Source organism: Branchiostoma lanceolatum, chromosome 15 (genome assembly GCF_035083965.1).
Source record: "Branchiostoma lanceolatum isolate klBraLanc5 chromosome 15, klBraLanc5.hap2, whole genome shotgun sequence".
In the NCBI taxonomy this organism is placed as follows: domain Eukaryota; kingdom Metazoa; phylum Chordata; class Leptocardii; order Amphioxiformes; family Branchiostomatidae; genus Branchiostoma; species Branchiostoma lanceolatum.
The window spans coordinates 10,960,580-10,988,349 of NC_089736.1; the positions used below are offsets into that span (position 1 = coordinate 10,960,580).

At 39.3% G+C, this 27,770-nt stretch overlaps 1 protein-coding gene across 2 annotated transcripts; it reads right to left on the minus strand.

Moving 5' to 3' along the window:
* Nucleotides 1–210: 210 nt before the first annotated feature.
* On the minus strand, nt 211–26,022 carry LOC136420464 (peroxisome proliferator-activated receptor gamma-like). 2 transcript variants are annotated; one of them, XM_066407403.1, is made up of 9 exons: nt 25,967–26,022; nt 23,466–23,598; nt 8,010–8,119; nt 7,632–7,770; nt 7,015–7,124; nt 6,249–6,344; nt 5,122–5,319; nt 3,993–4,230; nt 211–3,053 (listed from the first exon to the last, which is right to left on the minus strand). In XM_066407403.1, the coding sequence occupies exons 2-9, from the start codon at nt 23,575–23,577 to the stop codon at nt 2,797–2,799; spliced, it is 1,260 nt and encodes a 419-aa protein (XP_066263500.1). In that variant the 5' UTR covers nt 23,578–23,598; nt 25,967–26,022; the 3' UTR covers nt 211–2,796. The 2 variants fall into 2 exon arrangements, with proteins under 2 accessions (XP_066263500.1, XP_066263499.1); XM_066407402.1 differs by lacking the exon at nt 25,967–26,022 and adding an exon at nt 24,695–24,811.
* Between the last annotated feature and the right edge of the window lie 1,748 nt (nt 26,023–27,770).

Consider the following 27,770-nt stretch of genomic DNA (forward strand, 5'->3'; position numbering starts at 1 on the left):
AACTTAAGGGATGCCTTCCAGTACAGTGAAGGTATCTTGTAATACCTAAGACTCCCACTGAAAAAAACTTTCACAAAAATTGGTGAATGAGTCTTGGTAAAAATGCACTATTGAACTAAAGAGGTCAACATTCTGCAGGTCATCGAGGTCACATGACATGTCCATATATGGTAGTTAAAGAGGGCTAGCCACAGTAAAATGACAAAGCACTGCTTTCAAGTTGTTATTTAATCAAAAGTACTTTCCAGTGGACCAGTTGGCACACAAGTACCCAACAATGGCACAAAAGTAGCTATGTCAATATACCAATTATAGTCTTTGATTTAATCAAGTGGGAACAACAAAAATTGTTTAATTAAATATGATATACATATAATATGTCTTGTTGTGAAGGCTAGCAGGTATAAGCAACTGTACATGCAAGACATACAATTGTGCGCATCAGAAATTCTGGAGCAGAAGATGATTATAATCAAGGTGCATCATAATTTGAGGTCTGACATTTCAGTTATCTATATAGCGGTTTACTTCAAAACTATTTGTCATAAAAAATATTGTGCACTGCGTGAAACCTGCCATGCACAAGGAAAACGTTACAGTACCAATTTTTTTATGTATGTGTCACAAAAACCATATTGTGTACACTTCATTTTCATATTGTATCACACCAAGCTGTACTGAAATAGCACTAGTTGTAGGTTACAATTTCTGTCGCTACATGAGGTCATTGGATGGTCGAGACTAAATGGAAAAGATTTCTGTTTAGAAATGCTATATTACAAAAGCCGTCTAAAGATTTGGCATGTATCAATCAAAGCATACATGTAAGTTTTTCATTATGTTTCTTTTGAAGAAAGTGATAGTAGACAAAAAACATAAAACAAAAAAAAGCTTCTATACAGGATTTCTTTGTTGATTTTGCATAGGGAAGGCTATATCAAAATTTATGGTTTTGTTACAATTTCATGCATTAAAAATACATTTCATACTTGATTTTTTCTTTTGGTAAAATATTCATTCTATCATTTATTTCATTCAGATTGCTGTTCACGATGCATGTAAACTTTTACAATTTTTGAGTTCTTAAAAATCTCATCATAATAACATTGAAGCAAAGAAACTTGCCCTTCGCTGTACATATAAATGTATATTGATACTTTTACCTTGCATCAAAGGTATTGATTCCTTAAACTAATGGGAACACAGAAGAGGGGGAATTGACCAATCACGGAGACTGTACTATATTCCGCTGCAATTCATCATTGTTGGCTTGATCCTGATTGGTCAGTGGTAAATTGACAAACCCAGCATTACTAATGCACAATTTTACATCTAGAATTCAAACACAAAAATCATAACTATGTTATGTACCTAATGATAACAACTGTCCCTGGCAAAATCAAAGCTCGAGCATACTGCCATTTTTCAACGCTTGATTGTCAAAAACTCGCAGGCTTGTCTGAGGATATAACTTACAATTATAGAAGAGAGTACTGTTGTCAAAAACATACCACAGGGCTCAATATCAGAATATACAGACCATAAAATCAGTTTCTTCTAACCTGAAAACAGGTACTCCTAACTCTGTACAATTAGAAGAACAAATTAACAAACACACATTCAAATAAAAAGGAGGATATAGATCACTATAGCATATACAAGCCGGCAGCAAATATTGCAGATACAGCAGAAAACTGTAGGTCAAGATAAAAATTGCTTTGCAATTTGTAAGCAAAATCAAATATAATGTACAGAAAAATACATAAAACATTACATACTGACATCAAAAACATGTTGATATGTAATATGATAAGAAAAAAGACCTCAACATTTGCATTCTTTTTGTATCCTGACCAAGCCCTGCTGGTCTAAACTGACCCTTTTCTTCCAAATTGGAGGTGTTTCTTGAACAGATAGATATTAATTACAGATGACACATTTTCACAGAAATTCTCCACAACTTTTTAAAACTTAGATAATACAACTCATTCCACTTTTGTACCTTGTTTGCCAGACAGTCACATATAACTAATTTATCTAAAAAAGTACTTAGCTTTGTTTGAAAATTGTAGAGTACTTATACATGGTGTGTTGTTTTGCATTCCCAGGTGGCATTCTTATGCGATAAGAAAGCACTTATTCGAAAGTTTAATTCCTTCCACACAGCTTTGCAAGAGATTGTCCATCTTTGCAGCAACAGCGTCCAAATTTATAGCATTTGATCTACAATTTCAACATCACATGTAGCTTATCTTTTTTAAGTGGGGGCTCACACTGAAGTGCCTATATTCAAGACCATATGAGAGTTGTGTATTGACATTATTTGGCATAGGTAAAATTTGCAAAGAAGAGGTTATTTTTAAATTTGACCCACCACTGAAAAAAACACATGCTTTTTTCTGCTGCAAATTTTACCTTAAACAAAAATAGGTAAATACGCAAGTCACACAGACTTGAATATACGCATTAGTGTGAACTCCCCTTTATGTACTAGCATGTCAAACTTGGGACCCTTACACAATCTCCAAGCAGATCTATCGGTAACAAGACAGTGTCAAAAGGGTCAACCTGTACCAAGAGCCAGCCACCTGAGGCTAAGCCACCGGAGGCTTTTGGTACAGGTTGTAGCGTTTATTGTAATCACAAAAAAGCGAACATACATAAGCACGGTGAATAAACAAATCACCTTGAATTTTAGATGGCATGCTTACATTTTAAAACAATTACAAAGATACATGTCACAAACTAATACAACCTTGCCACCGATAGATCTACTCGGAGATTAACTCGACAGTCCTAATGCACTTCGTGGATTCCGAACACCTCCCGTAGAAGCGGCGGGATGGGCCGGCTGGGGTTCTTGCCGACGTCGAACCGTTTCAGCATGTCTATGTGTTCCGTGGCGAGCTGGCGTAGGTCGGCCAGCTTGACCAGGAGGCGTGCCAGATGGCGGGGACTCCCGGGGTGGTTCCGCTTGAGCTGGAAGTCCAGCCCCTCCGTCATCCGCTCCTGGATCTCCTCAATCTGCTGCCGATTCACCAGGTTGGTACGATCTGATTGGATAAGAAAATTCATGAAAATAAATCAAATCTTCTACAGGTTAGACAAACCCATTGGCCTGATTGCTTGGGGCAAGTAAGAGTGCTCATCGGGCATTGCCAAGAACACATCTTATAGCTTTTGTTTGATCTGAAACAAACGTGCACTCTGATTGGACAAGCAAATTCAAGGAAATAAATCAAATCAAATTTTCTTGGGGATACAACATACTTTTAGTCACTCATCACTCAGTGTCTTGTTTATCATTCATTGGCTGTTGTAAGGCTGAGTAAATGTCAAAGATCACAATCAGTTTTGTGGGTTGGCACTTGGCACACACTTTTGAAGGTTGAGGTTGTGGATGTCTTCATTGCAATTGAACTCTTACTTTTAGATTCATTTTTCACAATTGCTACTTTTTTGGCAGGTTATGCCATCATAATCTGTAGAGTAATCAACAAAGTAGGATATTTAAAGATAGCCATATACTATTAGTATACACACATATATCTTAGTGATGCGCTGCTAGCTAATAGCCTGTGAGACAGTACACTGTTTGACTACATTTGTATACCTGGCCTATCTACAGGCTACAACTTGTACCTACCTGAGGACATGATAATGATACTGTAGAACAGTGCCATCTCTATTTCTGATTTGTCAAATTGTATGTAAAATTTATGCCAACATGCAATTTTACAAATAAAAGTATTTGTACATTTGTAGCTCAATATGAAATAGGTTCAGGAAGTCTAAGTCTGGACCTAAACCTCTGGTCCTGAACCTCTGGACCTGAACTTGAACATGAGTTTAGATACGTCACACTTTTTACTACCGTTTGACTCCTTGCAATTGGCCTAACGTTACTTGCACTGAAGGATTCAGTGACTGAGACAGTTTAACTACGCCGCCTAGCTGCTGATACCAAAACTGCAGTTATGACTTGTACCTACCTGAGGACATGATGATGATACTGCAGAAGAGCGCCATCTCGGTTTCCGTCAGCGCCAGCACGTTGATGGCCTTCCAGAACTGGTACTTGGGCTCCATGATTGGCCACAAGCTCAGCGACTTCATTGCCTCCAACGTGACGACTACGCCGGAGTACCCGATATAGAATTTCAAATCGTAAAGCAACCGGGACGCTATGACCAGACACACTTCGTAGCTACTATATTTTAGCAGTGTGACCTGCGGGAAAAAATAATTTTATTTGAGGATACTCAATCTCATTTTAAATTTCAAAAAGATTGATATAGAAGATGTAGCTGACAGAACCACAAAGCAGCAAGCGCCAAAAGTATACATTGCGCAGAAAGGCTCTAATTTTGGAAAGAATAGCTTCTTTTCAAAATTAGATGTTTTTAAAAATATAGGCAATGTAGCTGATAGAACTACAAAGCAGCAAGTATAAATTATGCAGAAAGACTTTAATTTTGAAAAGAACAGCAGACAGCATCTTTTCAAAATTAGATGCGAGAGTTTGACTCTAGAAAGCTACAAGCAGGAGCAAGTTTTCAAAACAAAAGAAAATACAGGGACACAAAGGAAGCAGAGAGAACCAACTCGCTCGTGGGTATGCAGAAGTTTTAATTTAAGGAAAGCAGCCATCAGAATTCTTACTCATAACGTTACTTGCACTGAAGGATACAGTGACTGAGACAGTTTAACTATGCCGCCTAGCTGCTGATACCAAAACTGCAGTAAAAAGCAGTGTAGCAATTCGGCACCCAACAAGCCTCTAGCACAACCTGCTATTGCCATCAACCGAGACAGCTCCTTGAACAAGCAAGAAAGTAGCCAAAGCTCCTTTAAATTTGCAGTTGGCATTCCTATGTGCCAAACTTTGTAGAGGCTGGTAACTACAGAATATACTGAAGCATCATTATTTCACGAAATCAAGAAGAATGTTGATGAAGGTTAGACATCCAGGTTATAAGACACGCCAAAAAACAGTTACTCATTCTGGCAAGCAACTGGACATGATTTTAAGAAAGGTTCAAAAACTGTTTCATAATCATATTCAGTTGCCCGAGTAATTATTCTTTTTTGGGGCATATCAAGAAGAAGCAGTTGCCCTACCTGGTCGTTTAAGTCCAACTCTAAGAACCCAGGAATTCCTTTGGCGAACTTGGCCATTGCCTCGATGCCCCGGACTGTCTCCTTCTGCAGAGCTTCTAAGATGCGTTGTACGTCGGACAGCACCACTCCTGACTTGGGGAACAGGGCGTCCAGTATGCCCTCCCCAGGGGGGAAGGGTTTGTCGTACAACTTGTGATCCTGAACAGAGACAGCAGTTAGTACAGGAACATGTACTACCGTATTGCCTCGAATAAAGTACGCACTTTTTAAACATTTCAAAATTCAAAGGCACCACAAGTCATTGCTAACGTTAGGGTGCGTACTTTATTTGACGTTATTGCCCGGACAAATTGGAAATTTCGAAAAGGACCTCAGACCCTTGCTTAATCAAACCAGGAACCCAGCTGCGGTGCAACAATGCATGGCTCAATACCTGCCAATTTGCAAAGTTTGTAACTTGTCGTAGGCAATCCTCAAGTTTGCAGAGACGATGCTGGCAGAGTAAACAAGAGAATCTTTAATTAATCTAAGGAATGGCATTATGTAGAAGTCCTTGATATAAGAAAAATGACCTGGAGATAATAAGAGGAACACCATAAATTTGAATTTATCCTGTTCAAAATTTGTTCAAGATCAGTGGAGAAGGGGTGCGTACTTTATTTGGGGTTTTTCACTTTACGTTTCAGTTCTGCAAATTTGTCTGGAAGTAACCCCAAATCGTACTTTAATTGGGGTGCGCACTTTAATCGAGAAAATATGGTACATTTGTAAATGTACGTAATATATACAAGACTGTACTAATAAACTTAAGTATGGAAACTTAACTTTTGCCAGACATTTTGACACATATAGGCCTCCTATCCTGTTGAGGGTGATAATATATTACTACCTAGGCCAATATATATATAATGCTATGCAAAAGAGAAACCAAGCTATTTCATCATATGATGTATCGAGTAATAATCATAGATTACAACACTAGTATAAATAGTTTGTAGTTGATGATATTCCATGTTATTTGCCATACACTGTACCTGATGCAATTGTTGTATACAATTAACTTTTAACTTGAACGTGACTATATTGTCACATTGATTAGGAGGAAAGTTACGACGCGCTCCCCTCACCATGGCGTTCTCCTTGATCTTCTTGCGAATGACCTCCATCTTGGCGTGCGTGATACACGTCTCCTCGTACACCCTCACGATGCTGTCAATCATCACCTGGATGATGATTGGTTTATTTCATAAATACACCACAGCCAGAATGAGGCTGGATTACTTACAGGCTTGACATATACTGTAGATATAAATTCTGTACCAAAGAAGAATCTTAACAACAAGCAAATTTATCTAGAGGTTAATAGTCACATAAATGTTGAGAAAAAACAACTTGGTCAGAGAAAAATATCTTAAGAAAAAATTAAGGTCCTCACTGACTTTTTCTTATTCTTGCACACAGAATAGTTCTCTTTCTTTCAACAAAGAAAAAACAAGAATGCAATTTTTTCTACTGTAGTAAAAGTCTTGGTACAGATCCGATATAATCTGATACAGACTAAAATCTAATATGTGCATAGATCAATTAACCTACTGTAATTGCCAATACAAAAATTGGACTTACCCAAATTTTCGACTGATCATCTCCAGTCTTTGTCAAGGAATGAGCAACCCAAGTGTTCTATCTGCATAAGGTGATGTCACAGTAGCAGTGGATTGCTCATTCCTTGACAAAGACTGTATCTGATCAGTCAAAAATTTGGGTAAGTCCAATTTTTGTATTGGCAACTACAGTTCAACTTTGATTCAGGATAGGAGAATTTGTTGTACATGTTATGCTGAGAGCTAAAAGGGTACGTTCTAGTCAACAACATAACACTTGCACCGTACGCACCTTCAGCTGTATCTCGTGCTCCGCTTCGTCAAACACGCTGTCCTTCTGATTCTGCAGCTCCAGGATGATCTTCTCGCGCTCAACCTTCGGCATTCTCCCAAAACGAACAGCTGGAAGGAGGGAGGGAGAAAAAGATTGAAATATGAAATGTTTGTAAGGAATGTTACTGGGGTGGGTGAATCATTATAGCAAACTACAAAAGCCAATATTTGCAAGCAAATGCAGAATTCTTCCTTCCACGGGCACAGGTATCTTATGAATATAAGTATGAAACATCATTGATAGAATATGAAAATGAAATAGTCCAATAGACATATTCTTCAGTGCAGCACTGCCCCCTGTTCAGTTTAGTACTGCCTGTAACACTGCCAACATGATCATGACATTCAAACATGACAAAACAATTTGATAAGCAGAATACTTTTCCAGCAACAATCTTCATAAAATTGTTTTGTAACATACCTACCAAGATGTAAATTTATGTTTAAGTTTCTTTCTCTTAGATTTCCTATTGTTAAGTCTTGAATCAAGTTTAAAAGAATTAGGTAGAGGCAATAAAATGTATACAATCAACGTTTTAATTAGGAAATCTAAAAAAACAGCACAAGATAACTCACAGTCGTGTGACATCCCAGCGTTAAGGCACTTCTGAAAGCGGCAGTACTGGCACTTGTTACGGCTGCGTCTGTGGACGGTACAGGACCCGTCACACGGCTTGTACGTCAGGCTCTTACGTATCGTACGGCGGAAGAAGCCCTAATACGGGAACAGAAGATTTGAAGGCAAAGCATACACGTGTACATGTATTACAAAGATTTCAATGATAAATACTGTTTCAATCCAATGTGAGAGAAACAAATGCAAGCACACACACGCACGTACACACACACACAAATACATGCACACACACACATGTACACACACACACACACACACACACACACACGCACGCACACACGCACGCATGCATGGATGTCTAACCTTCATCAACATACCTTGCACCCCTCGCATGAGTGGACCCCATAATGGAAGCCTGATGCCTTGTCGTTACAGATCTTACATGGGATGATCAGCACGGCTTCACCAGTATCTACTGATGCAAAGTCTGCACAGAAAACACAAACATAGAAGAGATGGTTAACAAAGGAGACAACTGAGTTTCAAAGAAGACATGCACTTTTATATGTATGTACATGCTACAGCAGGTGTTTATTAGCACTACTGAGCAGGATGGAAAATATATTGCTGGCCAGAATATACCAGGGTACGTTGTAGAAAGGGATATGATTGATTGATTGTTTGATTTTGAACCACTCACACCGGAAAGGACCCATAATCTTTTTGATAAGTGCGGTGCGTTCTTTTACATCCTCGAGGTGTAGCTCTCATCAAACATGGGCCCTTTATTTAATGTCCTATCCGAGGAACTTCCCTAACCAAAGCTAGGTACTCTTCTTTGGGGGGTTAGGCAGCCAACATCAACTTGTTGATGAATCTGCGTTTTCACCTGAGTGAAGTGAGGAAAGTCCTAAGGGCCTTTTCCAGGGGCACAACATCGGGGCATATTGGTGGTTTCTAACCCGGGACCTCTCGGTTCCGGGGCGAAATGCCCTACCAATTGCACCACACGATGGCACACAGGATATATCCTAGCCTGCTACATCTGCATATATATAATATAATACAATACAACGTAAGCGTCACTACTTGGCTCACATTCGAACTTCCATCCGCCAAACACAGATACGCATTATAGGCAGCATAACATTTTTACTGTCCATTTGCGTGTGACACAAAATTGGTACAATTTCGTAATGCCAAATTAGAGTGGTGTAATGTTGTAATCTTGGCACAGCTTCTATCGAGCCAATTGCACGAAATTACACAGGTCAACGTTTCTCACAACCTGCCATTCCGCCGTCTGGAAAGGAAAAGGATTTCTTGCCTTGGATGGAATTGCATCATTAACGAGATTGTCAGTAATAGTGCTGTTGGATAATGTATCATGTTGAATGTTTCCACTTTCTACGGCCAAACTAAGTCATCTAGTTGTTTCCCGTTATAAATTTTACAGACTGTTTCAGAATTGTACAGGACTTGATAAGGTCAGTGGTAACATACTGCACATACAAGTAAATATCCTTAATAGGGTACTTAAAAAGTCTGCAAATTTTTCAAAGCTAAAATTCCCAAGAAACAACTAACAGTAAGTTGACAGGATTCCATTGACATAGATTATTCTACATCTATATTAGTTCACTCAATACAACTCAAGATTGTTGCCAGTAAACTGTGTAAAACAATTTAGTCAACTATAGAAACCTCATACATGTACCTTTGCCAGGTGATGTTAATGTCTTAAAAGCATACACTACATATATTTTCATACTATGTATTCAGGTGGTGCCAAGTGAATCTAACGCACATTCAGTCTACGCTGTAAGACCTTCACAATGGGCAGATCTTTGATAAATCGATTCAAGTGTAAAACGAAGGGTTGATATATGTGCATACACACGCCAATTTTGAATTCCCAGTGGGTGTGAATGCAATGTGACTTGAATCTTGTAGTAGATCAGGGTGCAAACAGGCTAGGCAAATTAAATTAATTGTTTCTCTGACAAAATGACCAAAGAACTGTGCAAACGAGAAGTCATTTTAGGTCAAACTGGATGTGTTTAGCTTGCTGTAAAATTTGTATTACTGAAGTCATGTGGTTCTCTTCAGGCTTGCTTGTGCTCTCAAAATGGTTCTCTACTTTATATGTATTCATCAGTTAAAAGGTATTCGATCTATCAAAAACAAGCCCTTCTAGAGTTATTCCCTTTCAAAGTCCTTTCAACCTCAGTTCATAGAGGTTGACTAAATGGTCACATTCAATCATCTATTCACTTCCAGACCCAGCTGTGCCTCTAACTTCACAACAAGAAGAACTGCCAACTCGTTGTTGCACTGTCAATTAAGCACATTATATTTTCAATCATTTTGACATTTTAGGAATACATTGCATATTGGAGAGTGCACCTGGTAACTTATCAGTCGGACTCTGCTTTTTTAAAAGTACATGACTGTCTTAGGTTTATATTGAACGGTACAAGGTATCTAATATCACCTCAATATTTCTTTTTTTAATCTGCTGTTCCTTTGTTCAGTTATCCACTTTGGAATATTTTAACAAAAATGCCCCTGCAGTTCCAGAGCAAACTGCTAGGGAGCCCAAGCAAACACCACTCATCCTTACATCAAAAGCTAACTAACACCAAAAAAAATCAAGATCATGTCCAGGACAAAAGATACATGACCAGAAATTCTGCTGCAGTACCAAGGTCACATAAAAACGACCCTGACTTTCATCTTTTTAACATCTACCAACATACCAAATATCAAGACAATCCATCCAGAGGTCCTTACGTTATGTTGACGAATATCCAGAAACACAGACACCCACACGGACAGACCAAAAACAAAATACCTCTGAAATTTTAATGTCTGTAAAAACCATTAAATTCCATGGCCACTGGCAGCTAGTCAGTGATATACAGGGGCAATTACAGGTAAGTACTGGCTTAGCTAAAAGCTATACACTTTTTCATATAGCTAAAAGCTATACACTTTTTCATATATAGCAGGAATACAATGTACTTTCTGCATGCATGGAGAGCACATTCAGTTCATTGATTCAAGGCCAGTCACGTCTGAGCCCTTTCGAATCAGATCTCTGAAAGATATCAAAACAGGAAGTTTGACTGCAGTACCGTAACAAGCCGCTAGGGGACCCAAAATCTAATCATTTCCATGTCTCATCAAGATCAACCCACCTACCAAATATCAAGACAATCCATCCAACCCTTCTAGAGTCATGCTGTTTGTTACAAACACACACACAAACGCTACCCTCTGCATAACCTTCTCGGCGAAGGTAATAATGCCAATACACACATACAACATGCACCCTAACATGTAAGATATGCAAAATTCCCTGCACCAATATAGCAGGAGATTTACAATAAAACAGGTAATTGAAGACAAGCCATGACATAATGTACTTAATAATCTACAGCCATCTACTTTCTTCCACAAACAGGTCTGACATTTTTCTGGCAAATCAGATATAGAGATAGAACAAGACCCCAAATTGCACTTGGGTATGGCAAGCAGCCAGCGACAGGACAAGTCTGATACATTCCCTTCAGTGACTGCAGTCACGTAGCCTTTCAAAGCTTTTTACATACCTTTTTAGGGCTCAAAATACTGGGTGCATGAACTAGTATACAGAATATTCTTGAAATGTAGCAGAAAAAGTGATACAACCTTTAGTTGCACTGTATTTGATGTATTACTTGCTTGAAATTTTGCTGTTAGCTGTAGAATTACAGATTGAAGATCTTAAGAGAGGCAGTAGCGTTAAACTTAAAGTTTGTAATTTTGTTTTGCTGACATTCAACTTTATTTTATGCGATGCACCCAAAATTCCTTTTCTGTGCACCTAATTTTTTGATTGGGTTTTTGATTGGGTGCACCTATTTCCAAAAATGAATTTTGAGCCCTGTTTTTATTACAAGTCCAGGACATGGCGGTTACTTGATAAGGTAAATCTATGTGTACATACATGTTTCACCTCGAGTTGAGGAATAATCTGATGTTAGTTAATAATACCACTGACATTCGGATTCCATACAATAGCTTCCCAATGCTATTAACCTATCTAGCTGCCACATAGTTTGTAATTTCCTCTAAGCTTTTACATGCCTAACAGCCAAGCTAGCGGGATGTCGGTTACTCGATAAGGTAAATCCAACATGTCAGTGCATCAACATCTGGATAAGACACCATAGCTTCCCACTAATATCTTATAATCTCTGGAAGTCTGATACAATAATACAAACGTAGGTCTCTCTTCAGATTGTCTTATGGTGACGATTTTTGGTAAAAAAAAAGTCTTTTTTTATGAATCTAAAATCGTCATACCTATAATGATCTGGAAGTAAAATGGAAGTACGTGTATCATATCAGGATAATCAGGTACATGTATCAATTGCATTAATAAAAAACATTTCTGTGCAAAGAATTTCATTAAAAAATGGTAGAGTGCATAACAGGTTTGATATGATCAAAGTAAGTTCTCAGCATATACAAACTATTACTGTTTAACAGTAACTCTTTCAATATGGCCATGGCAGACACAGGGGTTGGGAAAAGGGTTCAGCCAAACCATGATGTAACTAAAACACGCAGTTGCATGTAACAAAAAGGCTATAATATGATAAGCTCCGTAGAATGTCTGTTTATGTGTCTGAAGCGGATTACGACGTGTTAGGTCAACCATCTGCGTAACGGCTGCTTACACAGAATACCCCCGGCGAATTCAATATCCGCACGCGAGTGCCAAGGTATTCGTCTGAAGGTGAACGAACTTCCTTGTGATTTACGAGGCACTTACACTTGTCGGGGAAACCGACAACTGGCAAGTTTAAACACTAGGCAATGTGTCACATAAACACACTCAATGTTTAATGTTTGTAATTGCTTTAACTCACTAACCAATCAATGGCTTACTTATCCAGGTAATTTATGTAAGCCCATCCTTCCATATGGTCTAACTACTAACTTCACTACTTACAATTATGGCAAGATCATGTCCTTTACATTTGGGTTAACATGATATAGGAGGAATGATATGTTCTGTCAGAATTTACTACCTCAAAGGTGAAGTTATTTCAAAGAACTACATATTCTTTAGGCTGCCAGCTGCCATCATCAGGGCTTAATAGACTAGGAGGGAGCCAATGTCATACTGGTAGAGAGTAGCATGTGTAGTCCAGTTGTTAGCAACTCTGCCTCATGGACCAAGAGGTTGGGAGTTCGAATCTCTGTTGCTAATGCACGCTACCAGAAAGGGTTGCAGAACTTAATGGGATGTAAAGCCGTGGTCCACTGTTCATTGTACTTGTCAAAAAGAGCTGGGGGGATTTAGACTGAATTTTTTAATGAACCTGTAAATACTGTACATGGCGTCTGTCTTCTCTGTCACGACCAGTGGAAGTCTAGCGCTTCAGTGAGGTTCAAGATCACTTTTCATTTTTCTTCACAGACAGAGAGGGCACATATCCTGGAATAGGCTTTAGCAACTTAGATAATTTAATTAAGGCTTAATGACCCGCCCCAGGTCTATATGGTGTCATAACGCCTGGCCCTGTGTACATGTTATGAACCAAGACTATGGGGGATACGAACTCAAGTGACATTAAGGAACTCTGGTTGTTAAAGCATGGCCAAAGGTGAATTGTGGGGGTAAAAACATGATAGAACACTAAAATAAATGAAATACAGCAACTGTTCAACATATATCATATTGTGGATGACATTAAGGAATTCTGGTTGTTAAAGCATGGCCAAGGGTGAATTATGGAGGGAAAAACATGATAGAACACTAAAATAGCCTATCCAAGTCAAGCCTATCCCATTATACATACTGTAAGTATGCTATGGATACAATAAGTACTGTAAATGCATTTAACTTTGCATGGTTTTTATTTCGCACTATTATCAAAGGCAAAAACGGAGGGTTTGCAGTGGTTTTAAGTTTGCGGCAGCACTATAGTTACATACTGCTAAAGTATTTGGACAAATATATTCGCGATGAAACGGTTGCCGCAAAAACCGTGAAAATAAAACCACAGCGAACATTTCTGCTTTTACAGTACTTTGGACTTAGAATGACCCGCAGGCAAGATGACCCATGCACAGCATAGGCAAGAACAATTTCGTTCTTTTGTTCTGGGATTTTCTAATGAAAAAGTTAATAATGTTTGGTTTTTTTAAAACAATACACAATTGTAAGTCATAATTATTGATCATATTGCCTCTGTTGGTCAATATCAACCTTGGCAATACCCAGGCTTCTACCCCAATAATTGGCTGTTCATACATTTGTAGCAGATCATAAAAATTAAAACTTTCTACCCACACATCTGCTTGGATATATTAACCACAAGGCTGACCTAACGTAACCCCTATTTTAACAAGGTACAGGTAATTATTGGCTAACCCCTGGTACAAATTAGCAATAACAAAAGGTCTCTAACTCCCCAGGGCATTAGCATGAAAGTTCATCTGTGTTGGTATAGGACATTATTGAAAGGTTCATCAATTCTCAAACAATCAATTTGACATCTATTATTACAAAAACATGTTCAACATACAATTTTGTCAGGTTATTGAGATGAACTATAGATACCAATGTATAGCTAATCTAAACGCAATATCAAAATGTAATTGCACATACAAAATCTCTCTACTGCACTCACATTTAATTTTAAGTGTCACAGATTTCTTATGTTACGCGTACAAAATGTTTCTAATGTCTAGGGATTCAGAAACAATACCCCACAGTTAATGTACATGTAATACACATTAACATGCATCAGGTTGTATTCTATAAATCTTATTGTGAAAATGAATACTGTACATTAAAATGTCATGCCCCTGCAAACCGAGTAGACTTAATCAGTCAAAATCCTGTCATTATTCCAGATGAATTTGAACATAATCATACACCCACTTTACACCAATGGTATTGGCAATTAGCCAGGATTGGGAGTGCATACTTTAACTGCGGTGCATACTTTAATCAAGAAAATACGGCATGTCAGTCCTGAACTTCAACTTGGATTCCTCCAATTGCAAATGACGTTAGTGGGATCAGAGGGAGCATCTGGCATTGGGGAAGACAGATTTCCCAAATGGCAGCTCTCTACTAGAACATGTAGTCATGCCTGATTGGCCAATCAAGCAATCCCGCCTCTGCCTCTTTGGACACACTTTTTTCCCAATGATCCACTCAACTGGGTCTCTCAGTGCATCACGAAAATAAGAATTAGTAAGGATAACTTAAGCCCCCCTCTCACTGGACCCGCGGTACGCTGGCGTCGTCGCTGCGGCCGATCGTATTGACAAAGCACTCAACGAATTTCATCGACAAATAATGAATCTTTTTAAAAGCTTTGTGTGTTTTGTTGTCTTTTTGGTCATACTTGTACGTTTTGAATGATATTCCCATTATAAAGTAAAGGGTAACACAAATCCAGATTAGGATGCAGCGACGCCCCCAGCGTGCCACGGGTCCAGTGAGAGGGGGGCTTAAGCCACGTGGCAAGAGGGGTTAGCAGTTTGAATGAGAAGAGAGCCTATGGCTATGATGTGTCGTTCTATCGTTCATGCAAAATGTGCGAAAACAATTTTTCACACACTCAGTCACTTTAGTCAGGACAATGTGCCATACTTGCCATGAGAACTGAGCTAGTGAAACCTTTCAATACAGAGCGTAGAGCGGAGATTTGCTTGATCTTTGTGTTGGTAAAATTTCATACACTTCGGTTCAGGGCTCTCGCCATTAAATCAATTAGTTGATAAATGTGAACACGCACCCACTGTTAGATACATGTACATCCTTGATCACGTAGCAGCATAGTCTCAACAACTTAGACACATGCATCTAAATTCCAGCTTCATGTAATTGAATAATACTTGATACTACTTTTAAATGGACGAAAGTTGTATGGCCCTTCTCTGCACAACAAAATCCCTCCCTGTGCACAAGCCTCTTTCCCTGCACTCCAAAGTTGAACCTCTTCATTCTTTAGTAAAGGTAAAAACAGGTCAAACTGGAATGTGGTGCTTGAGATGAATCGTAATGCTTTTTCGATAGCTATTAGGATTTATAGAGCAGCTTCACTGTGGCTCGCGTTTCCAGCCAAGCATACCTCAGGTCAATTATTACTCAGGCCTGTGACCGTTTCTATCGAACGTATGTATATCAGTGACCGCAGCTAACAGGTAACTGTGGGAAGTTTCATCGTAGTACGACAACGCTTGGCAAAGTTATAAGGATATGTTTTAACATCAACTAGTCATCAACTCTTTTTGATAAGTGTGTTTTTTTTTCCAAGCAGAGGTTTGATGCCTGAGGGTACCAACCATGTTGTATTATTACAGCCAGTAGGTACCCATCTGAGTAATGAGGCTGTTGTAACGTGCTCGAGGCACCTCCTCGAACACGGAACCCCCATTTTACGTCTAAAAGACATGCCCTCAAGCTTCCCCCATAGAGGGGAATGCCGGCTTTATGTCACCATCTGAAAGGACAAATGCAACGCCTCATAACCATACCCAGCAAGACTCGAATCTCTGTATCCATAGAATTTGAACCTTGTACACAGTGCCCCTACTTGCCTAGTTCTTGCTCTTGGAAGTCTCAGACTCCTAATTTTGATTTATTTTGCAGGACACTACAGGTAACTACAGCAGCTGTTCTGGCAAAGTCAAGGACTACTTTCATGTATAACCACAATTCCACCGCCTTTTGAGTGCTTGCCATCACATATGGAATGCATATGAACGCCCTTCCAAGCGCGGCATGTGCACCGTGCGTTAAAGTCACCATTAATTTCTCATCAGCTTTCGCAAAGATTGATTTTGTACGCAGGCTGCAAAGAGCAATTATGTTTAGAGCAATTAAGAGAACAAAGCACCTGAGACAGTCTATAAGAACCTGTATAGGTCATATACCACTAATTTATTTGAGTTACACTGTGTTATGTTACAGCATATACAGTGATTAATGATAGACTAGTTGTGCCAAAATTTGAGACAATTTGGCATTCAAAGGACACACTTCATCTAACTACATAGAGGGACCTTTAGAAGGGGCCAGTAATGGGCATTATAAAAATAAAGAGAAAGTCCTGAAAACTTGGACATTCTATACATGTACTGTCTAGATATGATCATTACTTATGTCAGCCTTTTTCTGTAGGTCACTTGATTGAGGGAGTTGAGGGACAATTGAACATAAACTGGTCTTTGTACAGAGAGCCTAGATGTCTAGACAACTAGCAGGGCTTGAAATTGCCACTTACAAGTTCAAGGTAGAAAGAGTAGAATTTGCAGAAAGCAAACAGTTAAGGGATTGCAGGTAAAAATGTAAACAACAGTGAACTTGAAATTTGGAAAAAAAGTCAGGCTCAGTTAGTTGAGAAGCAGCATAGGAAAACCTTGGTACTCTCCAAGCAGAGCTAGGGTTTCGGCTGGTTTTTGACGTGTTTTTAGGCGTTTTTGTCATGCCTTCTACTTTGTCATCGTTTTTGTTGTGTCGCCAAAGTAGAAGGCATGACAAAAACGCCTAAAAACACGTCAAAAACCAGCCGAAACCCTAGCTCTGCTTGGAGAGTAAACCTTGGTCCCCAATAGCTTGTGGAAATTTGTAGTAGAGTAGAGTAGAATAGAGTAGAGTAGAGTAGAGTAGAGTAGAGTAGAGTAGAAACACTTAATTCCCTTGGATGGCCTTGTCAGCCCCTACAGATTATAGTTACCATAACTCTTTCATAAGAACAAATTTTGATGGCAATGTTTTTGAACAAATTGTAGACTCTTAGTAATAGGCTTCTTTAAATTAGTTGAAGTGAAAAAGGAACAAATGGTTTGCACATTTATGAAAAGATTGTACAATAGATATGCTACCATTTTTGACAACTTGAGAAACTGGGCAGATTAATTTTCGAGCCCCGCAACTCTAACTTGTCTAAGTGTTTCTTCCTAGCAGACAAGCCAGGAAGCCACAGTTTCTATGTACAAGTGTGTTATGACTAAACCTCCAGCTAACAATGATGGAAATACTGTATCATAGAAGAGCCTTTTGGCATTTAAGTTCACAGCGCAGGCTTACATGTAAGCCCACTACTGTGAATGCAGAAATGTTCGCGGTGGTTTTATTTTCGCGATTGTCGCGGCGACCGATTCACCTCGAACTTAACACCACCGAGAACATTTTTGTCCAGTACTGTAGCAGTATGTGACTATAGCGCTGTTGCGAACTTAAAACACTGCGAACACTCCATTAACACAGACTAAAAGACCAATACATTTGTTTCGACTGATTTCCAGTCCAGTCCAGCAACAAATGCCAGTTTGAGACCTAAACAGTACGTACTTAAAAATCCTTAGAAAAATTGTACAAACAGCCTTTAACATCGAATAGATACATATACTTCATTAAAGGTAATCTATGTAATGAGATACTTTGATACAAAAGTTACTCATTGACAAGTAACTGGATAAGTTTTGTAAAAGTTTTGTTTGCAGTTGCTTGAGAAACTTTTGTCCTGAGTGATACATATACTATCTGCACTGCCTCATCTCTTTGTATCTGCAACCGTTTGTTACAATTTTCCATGTTATCATGTTAAAACAGAGAGGGGACTTCATCACAGACCTCTGCCAAATTAGAAAATAGAATAAAACTTCGCTAAGACCTCAACTAAATCAGGACAAATATGGGTAGTAATTTCATAAAGACTCAATGATACATGAAAATTCAATCAAATAATTTTTGCCAAAGGATACTAAGAAATGGAGACACCTATAGACAATAATGAAACCGGTGCATTGGCCGAGAGGTTAGAGTGTTCGCCTTGCATATATACGGTGCGTGTGAGTTCAATCCCCGGCCGAGTCATACCAAAGACTATGAAAATGGTTCAGACTGCTTTCTCTGTTGTCACACACCACTAGTACCAGTAGAATAGCCCCCAGCTAAAGTGATTGCATATAGTTGTGTGGCCCAAGGGCTACTGAGACAGAGATGGGCGCTGCCCTATGCACCATCTGGTGCGGGAAGGACCTTAACTTTTATAGTCAACTCTGTTATGTACACAGATCAAAAGAAATTTGGCATCTCGCTACAACAAGTGTGAATGTGAGATTTAATGTAGTCTGCATATTTGTAGCTAGCCAACCTCTCCCTTTACAACCATAACAGTGACATTGCCAGTCCGGGGTGACATTGCCAATGTTATGGGCATGCAGCCAAAGCCATAAACTGTACCATGTTTCTAATCTACTTTTAATCAGCATCAGTACACTCAATCGCCCCTAATCGCCTTGCAACATAAATCACATTTTGTGAAACAGTTTGAACTTTGAAGCTCAGCTTTCGGGAAAATGTTCCAGTGACTTTATATCTTCTGGTACAGAAACTTGGCCATACTTCATTGATTAAAGCCAAGTTGGTGGCTAAAACAATTGGCTGTTTTAACAGGCTCTGTAAATTATAATATATATTCTTTTGGCAATTCCTTTACCAAGGATTCACATATAATGTTTGGTTTGATTGTTTTTGTTGGTAAACAGATCTAGAGTAACTGATCAAGAAGTTGTCAGTATCTCTATTTGTATTTGTATACACATGTAGCTGGTATAACCGCTTTTAAGCGTAACACACCAGCTGTGGCTTTTCGGTGTAACAGTGGTTATATTACACTGAACGGCCTGTCACACCTAACCTTTGCTCATCTAGGTGCAAGTGTTGTTTAAGCTATCTAGTGAGAATCATGCCTGTACTGTGCTTGGTAGCAAGTGTTACTGTAAATGCATTTAAATTTGCGTGGTTTTTATTTAGCGGCAGGGAGGAAATGGAGTGTTCACGGTGGCTTTAATTTCGCGTTTGAAACAATAGTAGCGCTACAGGTGGGCAAAAATTTTGCGATGGTTTTAAGTTCGTGTCGAAAGCTCGCCACGAAAACCGCAAACATAAAGCCACCGCGAACATTTCTGAATTTACAATATGGCACGATCAGTGCAAAGGAGATTTCAAATGGGTTCAACTTGAACTGTTGGTGCAACAGTTTCCAACCAGTGTGTACCAATGTCAATATCAATGGACAACGAATGATTTTTGGTACATATCAGCTCTTTTCCATTGTGAAAGTCTATATCTTCACCTGTTATCTTCTGCAGGAAGATTTTACTTTCAAGGTTGGTGAGGAAGTTGAACTGACGTTGTCTTATCTGGGAATGTTCCAAGGATCCTGTTGTGACTACAGACGTGTATATTATTGTACCAGACAGATGAAACTGACATTGAACTTGATCCTGACATTGCTGCAGAATCTTGTGCGAATAATCCTGTTGATAGGGTAGGGAGAAACAGCGATAGGAAAGAGCACCTGTAACACTGGAAACTAGACAAAAACAAGACTTCACACACAGTTTGGGCAAAACTAATTCATTTACCGTGTTCTCTGCATTGTGGGGTGAAAATTAAATCATACCAAGGTATATGAATACAAGTGAAATTGTCTAGCCTTGTAGTTTATTTATCCTCTATCTATTTATTGAAGTTTCAGACAGCGAGGTGGCCCGATCAATTTTGACGAATTGATTTTCAATGGGGTCCAGACTACAGTCAAATCATCAGTATCACAAGGAAAATAAACTTGATCATTGAAATTGATGACAAAATGCCAAATAAGTATCTAAAGGTTTAGTGTTCTAATCCCAGCAAGTCCTGATGTTGTGCCCTTGGGACAACCTGAATTTCTTCACTCTACTCAGGTGAAATTTAGCACCATATATCTTTGGCTAGGAACATTTTTCATAATAAATACATCATATGAACTGTCCTGAATATGGTATTGGACAAAAAAAAAATCAAATTTAAAAGGATATCATATGAATATGAAAAACAAATGCAGCAAATACAAGGATACAAAATACTACTTTGTATAATAAACAATCTTTTTTAGAGAGGGAAAACTTTGAGTTGCAAATTGTTAAAGAAAATTCAGTAGTTTACATGGACATAACCACTAAGTTTTTACTTTAATTTCTTTTCTCATCAACTTCTTTTTCTATGATGTCTAAAATGAAAAATGAGATTAATTTTGTATGGCCTATAACCTTGAGGAAGGCCTTGTTCTAATCATATCTTACCCTGAGGAACTTGAACAATTGCCAATACATCCTTTTTCTTATGATACTGATACTGATACTGTCATAACATATTTTTGACAGAATCAGGCCCAGAAGATTGTAGCTAATTATAACTGTCAAACACAAAAGGTACAACTAAAGAAAACTGATTATTCTGATTCAAACAAGCTTCATGATACAATGGTATGTATGGCTATAAAAATATTGTTTCATCATTTTTATATGTTTCTATGGTAAGTAAAGAGTTATGATTTTAATCTGCAAAATTACGGACAACTTTGCATAAACTGTTCAGTCAGCATATGTGGCTGTTTGTGGTATGCTAATGACAGCTTGATCATATGGACTTGTTTTCTGGGGTCCAAAGTCAAAATTATGCTTGAGAATGACAAGTGGTTTAAAACAAGGTTTATATGAGATACAGATCTTGATACAGCTTAATCATCAGGATACAAAAACCTTGGCTGGGACAAAAAAATTGAAGAAGTTTACAAGATGGTATCAGAACTAGTCCTTGAAATAACTTTTAGATATAAACTGTACTGGAGATCATTGTGGATTTGTACTGTTTATAGGTAAGTACATGTGCATGGTCAGGTACATAAAAATGCCACATATTTGGATATTTCAAGAAAATAACTGTATTAACATACATATAGTACAACATAACCACCTATAAAGTGCAATTTGCAAACTAATGCTAAACGTTGGAAATTCAAAAGTATGCAATTCTGCAGACTCAAGTAATTAGAGAGAAGATATATAACAAAGCGCTATGAATGTATTGAAATTACAGATGTTGATGTTGCAGTTTCTTGTTATTAGTTGTATTTCAGACTTCCCTATATTTTTAACTGCTGTATCCAACAGACCACTTTGTATTCCAACATGTGATGTGCGCTGATACTTTCACTTCCACATTGACCAAATGCGGATACAGCCATTAAAAAAAACCTCTACAACAATTTGTGGAAAATTAGAATAAAACAAATTGCTGACACAAAATCCAGTTCCTCTTGTCCTCACAGATATATTCAGTCACTGATGATATACAGCAGATAGAGTATAAATGTCTAACTCTGTTACTGTAAAAACCTTATCCAGTTATAATTTCATTTATTTTGGATAATTCAAATTACATGATGTAATGTGACAGAAGAAAATTAATGTGGGTCCTTGCAGACTAGCATGCAACTAGATATTTTAGCAAGATAACAATCATGAATGTAGTAAATAATACCTTAGGCCACTCCAATTAGATTTCTTTGTTAACAGATTTTTTTTAAATTTTGGCAACAAAAAAAATCATGAAAACAGAAGGCTGGGGTGAAAACTTGCACCTGACCCTGTTCACTCCCTGAAACTGTGTGCACCAAAGTACAAACTTTCCTCTGAGATTCTGTTTTCCGATTGATTTTCCAACCAAGCATTTTTTTTTAAATTCCATTAACCAAGAAATTAAAATGGTGTGGCCTTATTAAGACTAGAAAACTACTCAATCCTATGCAATTACTGGTAAGGAAAATTGCTATGCTTTGATGCCCATTGGAAAGCATGTAGACACTGTCTGAAGAACTGTCCTGTCTAGCAATAAAGCAACTTGTCAGTGAAAACACTCAGTCTTTGTGCTGGAAGTAAATAAATAGCACTGCGGCTTCACTACGGCTTGTGTTTTCAGTCAATCACACCGGGTCACTCCTACTCTTCTCGATACGTGCCTTGGGTTCACCATTCTTATAGTGCAGAGGTTTGAGTAAAGCTCCCTTATACATGGGGCTGCCGGGCCCCAATCCAACAGATTCAACCAGTACCAGTTGCGTCCAGCGGGGCTCGAACCCATGCCCTCTGGATCCATGAGATCTGATCCCTTTTGGTAAAGCAGTGGGGTCACTTAGAAATAAGTTTAGTGCACATTCGTGCCAGTGACTTATTAAAGCGTTGTATTAAATAACCATTAAAAATGGAGCATGCAGTACACAGGAAAGCTGAGGACAGTGTAGTCTGTGGAGGTACACAAATCTTAGGTACAGGTACACGGGTTTAGGTACAGATCCGGACCTGCACCTGTACCTGAACTACTTGTTCAAATAATGGTTGAGTTTCAATAATGAATAAATAAATAAGGACTTAAGCATGTTTGAACTAATAACAACATGATATCTAATTGTGCTAGGTATTTAATCTCCAAGCAGATCTACATAGGGCAAAATCATAATGTCAGCCAGAGAATCTTCAGTCAGCCCCCGGGGGCATTACGATCTTGCCCCAGGTATTATCTTTATGAAAACACAGATGAAAATTTGACTCCATGCCTTGCAAAGGTGTTCTTCTGTGCTGCAGTATAGTATACAGTGGTCTCAGTGCACTGCCACGGTAATTTCACGGTAATTTTATCTGTCAAAGTTGCCATCCCCTGATTTGTCATCCCAGTCAGACTTGACCTGATTAGTATGGTTCAGTACCAGCACCCCAGGGTTCCAGTATTTTGGGCCTGTACCTAATTGATTATACTGGTAAGGTACACAGCTCTAAGTAGGGATACCTAAACGCTGAACCAAATCCGGGCTCATAAAAACATCTAGGTTAAGGTAAAAAAAATCTTGTAATGTAGATTCGAATCTGGACCTGAACCTGAACGTGGGTTAAGGTACACATCCTTAAGCTCTAAGTGTAGAACAACTCACTTTTCTCGGACTTGACCGTGACTTGAGTCCTGTCCACTTCAGGCCGCTTGTTGTTTGTCGTCTTCTCCTGGAACGGACATGTCGCTGTTTCCGTCATCGCAGTGTCCGCCATGGAAGTCACTCAGATCTCGATCTAGAGGGAAAAACATAATTTCATTTCCTTTTCCAGGAACAACATACTGTAAATGCGATTAAGTTTGCAGCAGTTTTATTTTTCCGGTTTTAGTGGCATGGTTCCCTTTTCACCACGAAAATGCTTGTTAGATGCCTCCTGCCCACCGACCCTATTGTTTGAACCGTAACCTTAAAACCGCCGCAAACACACTTATTTCATTGGACCATCCACACGAATCCACTGTGACAGTCGGTTGAAGACGAGACAGATAAGGAGCAGTCTAAACTGGATGAACCCCCTTCCTGACCGTAAACTCGACTTTCCTCCCTATCGCGAAATTCAATCACCGCAAAATTAAATGCATCTTACAGTATCGCCACTGGACTCAATAAGCCAGATCACTATGGGAATATTACAATTATTATCAAATAACAAAATACAAAACATACTGTTAGGTGCAAAGCAACCTAATCACATTGATGCTATAAGTACATCATGATAATAAAACAAAGCAGGGTAAATAAAAGATCACTACAACTCTAAATCTGGCCCATACGCAGCCTGGTAACCATACCCTCGGGAGCTCCCGGGTAGCTCTACGGTGCTGGGGTGATGCCCGTCCGCCCAGGCAGATTAGAGCGCACGGGGCGGTGGCCTACGGGCTTGATTTCAATCAAGAAGACGGCGATAACTCGAAAGGCCTGCTAGCAAGACAGGCTGACATAAACAGGCCTGTACACTCTCTGGGTCGGGTGAACAACCGACCAGAAACCTGTCACTATCAAACACGCGGTGTTGACATGTCACGTACAAAAACGTATTTTGTTTTTAGCGACGCTGAACATCAATTTTCATAAAGATATTGATCCAACACTTCACCCTGCACAGCTGACAACTTGTGTCTATTAATCTATAACTCCCGAACACAACATTAACTTTGACCCACTGAATCTTTATAACCAAGATGACCCAGTTGTGGAAGGAATCCTAGCTCCGCCCCCCTCCCCAGGACTTTTGTTGACGTCTTTCGTGACATAGCAGAAAGCAGAGACGTCGAAAATGTTTCTTCAAACTTGTACGTCTAGAAGAAGGGTTTGGGTAAGTAGAATTGTACCTGAATGATCTCGATGGAGAGGGGAAAGCAAATCTGCGTCGAAAAAAACACGACATCATCTGCATGCAGTCTCTTCGAACAAGGACGAAGACATAAATCATACGCTTGTTTGCTTGCGTTCACATTCTTAACCGTTAGGAAGTACTTTAAACTGTTGGGGACTGTAATTCGTAACGCGCCGTGTGATCTTATCTTCCTGAAAACTCGTGAATTATTCTTAGAAACCATGAAATATTTTCTTTTACTTAGCTTGTGCAACTTTTGAGGAAATACGGCAATTATTATGCACAAGCATGTCTGTTGCGTTTGGGTGCGCACGGGAGATTCCGCTGGGGTCACTAAAGTTCAGAACTTAATAACATAACATAACATAGTGTTCGGATAGGAGGCATGGTTCCCTTTTCACCACGAAAATGCTTGTTAGATGCCTCCTGCCCACCGACCCTATTGTTTGAACCGTAACCTTAAAACCACCGCAAACACACTTATTTCATTGGACCATGCACTCGGAAACAAAATATCTTCCTTTGCTGCATTTTTTATTTATTTTTAGTCATCTAAAGGTCAACTAAGACCATCTTGTATTCCTTAGATCAGTGCTTATCCTCACACCGACCTAGAAAAAGTAGCCTAGAACACTCCTTGCCTAGAAGTAGCCATATGAAAAACTAGTACATTTTTGTACCAAGGTACACGTACTGTCCATTGTCACAGTTAACGTTATGTCTACAATGTACCACGTAATTACAATAAACCCTGGGGCATAGAATTGTTGTCAGAAAATCACGGACCAGGGTATGTAGCTAAACTGTTTAATGGAATGGCGAAAGTAAGAGCATAAAAAGTGAAAACAAAAACCCCCCATTTGAAACAGCCTTCGGCTTGAGTCCAAAGATCACCCACGTCAAATAAGGGTAAGCGACCGGGAGCACGAACCAAGTGACTCAGCTGTCTAACTCACACACAGGCACTGCCATACTGTAGTCTTCCAAGAAGAATAATCATTTCTAACTAATCCAGATGTCTATGATACTCCGTGTGGGATTACATGTATCCAAGGTTTTAACTCTAGATGTACTTAAAAACTTAAAAGATGTACTTAAAAGCATACAGCCCTGAAAGTGTCTCAATGAGTCAGTGTTCTACTTGTGGACCCTTTAACTGTGTTTAACCCACATTTCGACCCCAAAGCGCCACATATACAACGTCCATTGTGTCAAGCACTGTAACGTTCCACCACATTGAATTGCATCAACAAAGGAACATACTTACAGTGTTATTTCATGCCCCGATGCCAGACTGTACCGGTAGGTTGTTGTCAGCACCGTGTATCTCCGGCGGTACTGTGTTCTACAGCCGCAGGTAAAACGCAAGTTAAAGACGGCAGTGTAACAGGTGCTCCACACTACCTCTAGAAGACAGTTGTTGATACGGCTAGTACTAGTATATCGAAGCTTATAATGAGCTATAGCATAGCCTCCATGGAGGCTATATGTACATGTACGTTTCCTTCACGACACACTGTCTGGACAGTTGACTTTCCGAGGGTCTCTTCAGGGTTTATGCGGGTTTGTTTGATTTAACATCATTTAGAGATAGGTTGTATTTTTTTAACTGTCGTTTCGAAAGGTAAAATCATGGATTTTCCGGGACACACAAACGAACAACTATAGACAAGTGTATTACATTATTGTCACACACACACACATAACTGATCATTCCAAGTCGCTCGTCTCTTTCATTCAGGTTTTTCCAATATCCAAAAACCCTATGTTCAGCCTAACTGTGCCAAAAACACAAGTGGGCCGAGGGACAACAGGAGTCCGTATACATAGGACACAAGCCTCTGCGAAGTTATCATGGTGTCTGTGATGTGGGCTTTAAGGTGTTTGATACCCTCTTTACCAGGAAAAACAATTTCGTCAAAACCTGTTTCCATGTATGTCCCGTGTAGTTTTATATTGTAACACAAGGCAGTGTTGCAAGTCTGAGCCTAACCTCTGCTTGGAGTAGCTAGTAGAAGCCCCAGCTTCCTGTCGACGACTGTGGACTGTTTGTTTGTTTGTTTATTTTGTACCACACCTTCAAGATTGGGGTGTCTTTCTGTGCTATTACATTATCTAGAAATACTGCTGCGGCGCCCAACATGCGTCATCGATACCGGGCCCATAATTGCAAACCGCATGCCAAAGTACATGCAAATGCATCAAAGGGATCTTGGGATCTTGAGTTATCGCTGCGAACACACAGACACAATCAACCGTAATACCCCCGTAGGAAGTGAACCTCCTTCACGAAGGTAATAGATAGAAGAAGCCATTGGAATGTGCGCACAACGTGACACACAGATGTGTCTTTTCTCTTGTTTTTCACAACGGTAACGCGTCACCAACACGAACTGTCGCAGCCATGTGCCAAGACTAACTTCCCCCAGGCCAACAATGTATATTGTTCACCAGTCTGAACATGTTCCGCTGAATAAAAAAAAACAATACCGGATGGCTTCAGTACAGGAACTTAGACTTAACATTCTTGCGTCAGTTGAAAAGCAAAGGGTAGACTGAGTGAAAAACGTGCCCCCTACGCACGTGGCCCTCTACCTCTGGCCGTACTTTGTGCAACAGGTGCATACACGGGTTGTTTACTTCACGTGCATCACGTAAATACACACAAGTACAAACTGTAACCATAAAAGTGATTCCGTGAGCGATAAAGCAGATAATGATTATTGGGTCTCTCATGATCAAAGTGCCCCCCCCCCCTACCCCCCTACCCCCCAGTTACTTGGGTTGTTCGAAGCATGATCAATGCTTTAATATGTAATACCATGGTTGAAGGTTTTTCAACTTGACATACAAAAGCCAAAATGCTAATAATAACATCAGTGTAGGGGTATAGAATGTAACCTATCTCTTTTGAAAAGGTTACAATAATCGTTATTGAATCCCCGTAGTAGCTCCAGCTGTGAGCATGTTGTAACTGTGGAGAATATTGCCATAACTGAGACATTAGGTACAGAGCCACATCACTCCGGAACACTCTTTTACTGCTGTCACTCGTACTGCCTTCGCCACTG

Coding starts and splice junctions, on each gene's coding strand:
- LOC136420464 (XM_066407403.1), bottom strand. CDS start 23,577: ATGGCGGACACTGCGATGACGGAAACAGCGACATGTCCGTTCCAGGAG. Junction 8,120..23,465: donor CACGGTCAAGTCCGAGAAAA/GTGAGTTGTTCT, acceptor TTTTCTGTGCAG/ACTTTGCATCAGTAGATACT. Junction 5,320..6,248: donor AGATCAAGGAGAACGCCATG/GTGAGGGGAGCG, acceptor GTCTCTGTTCAG/GATCACAAGTTGTACGACAA.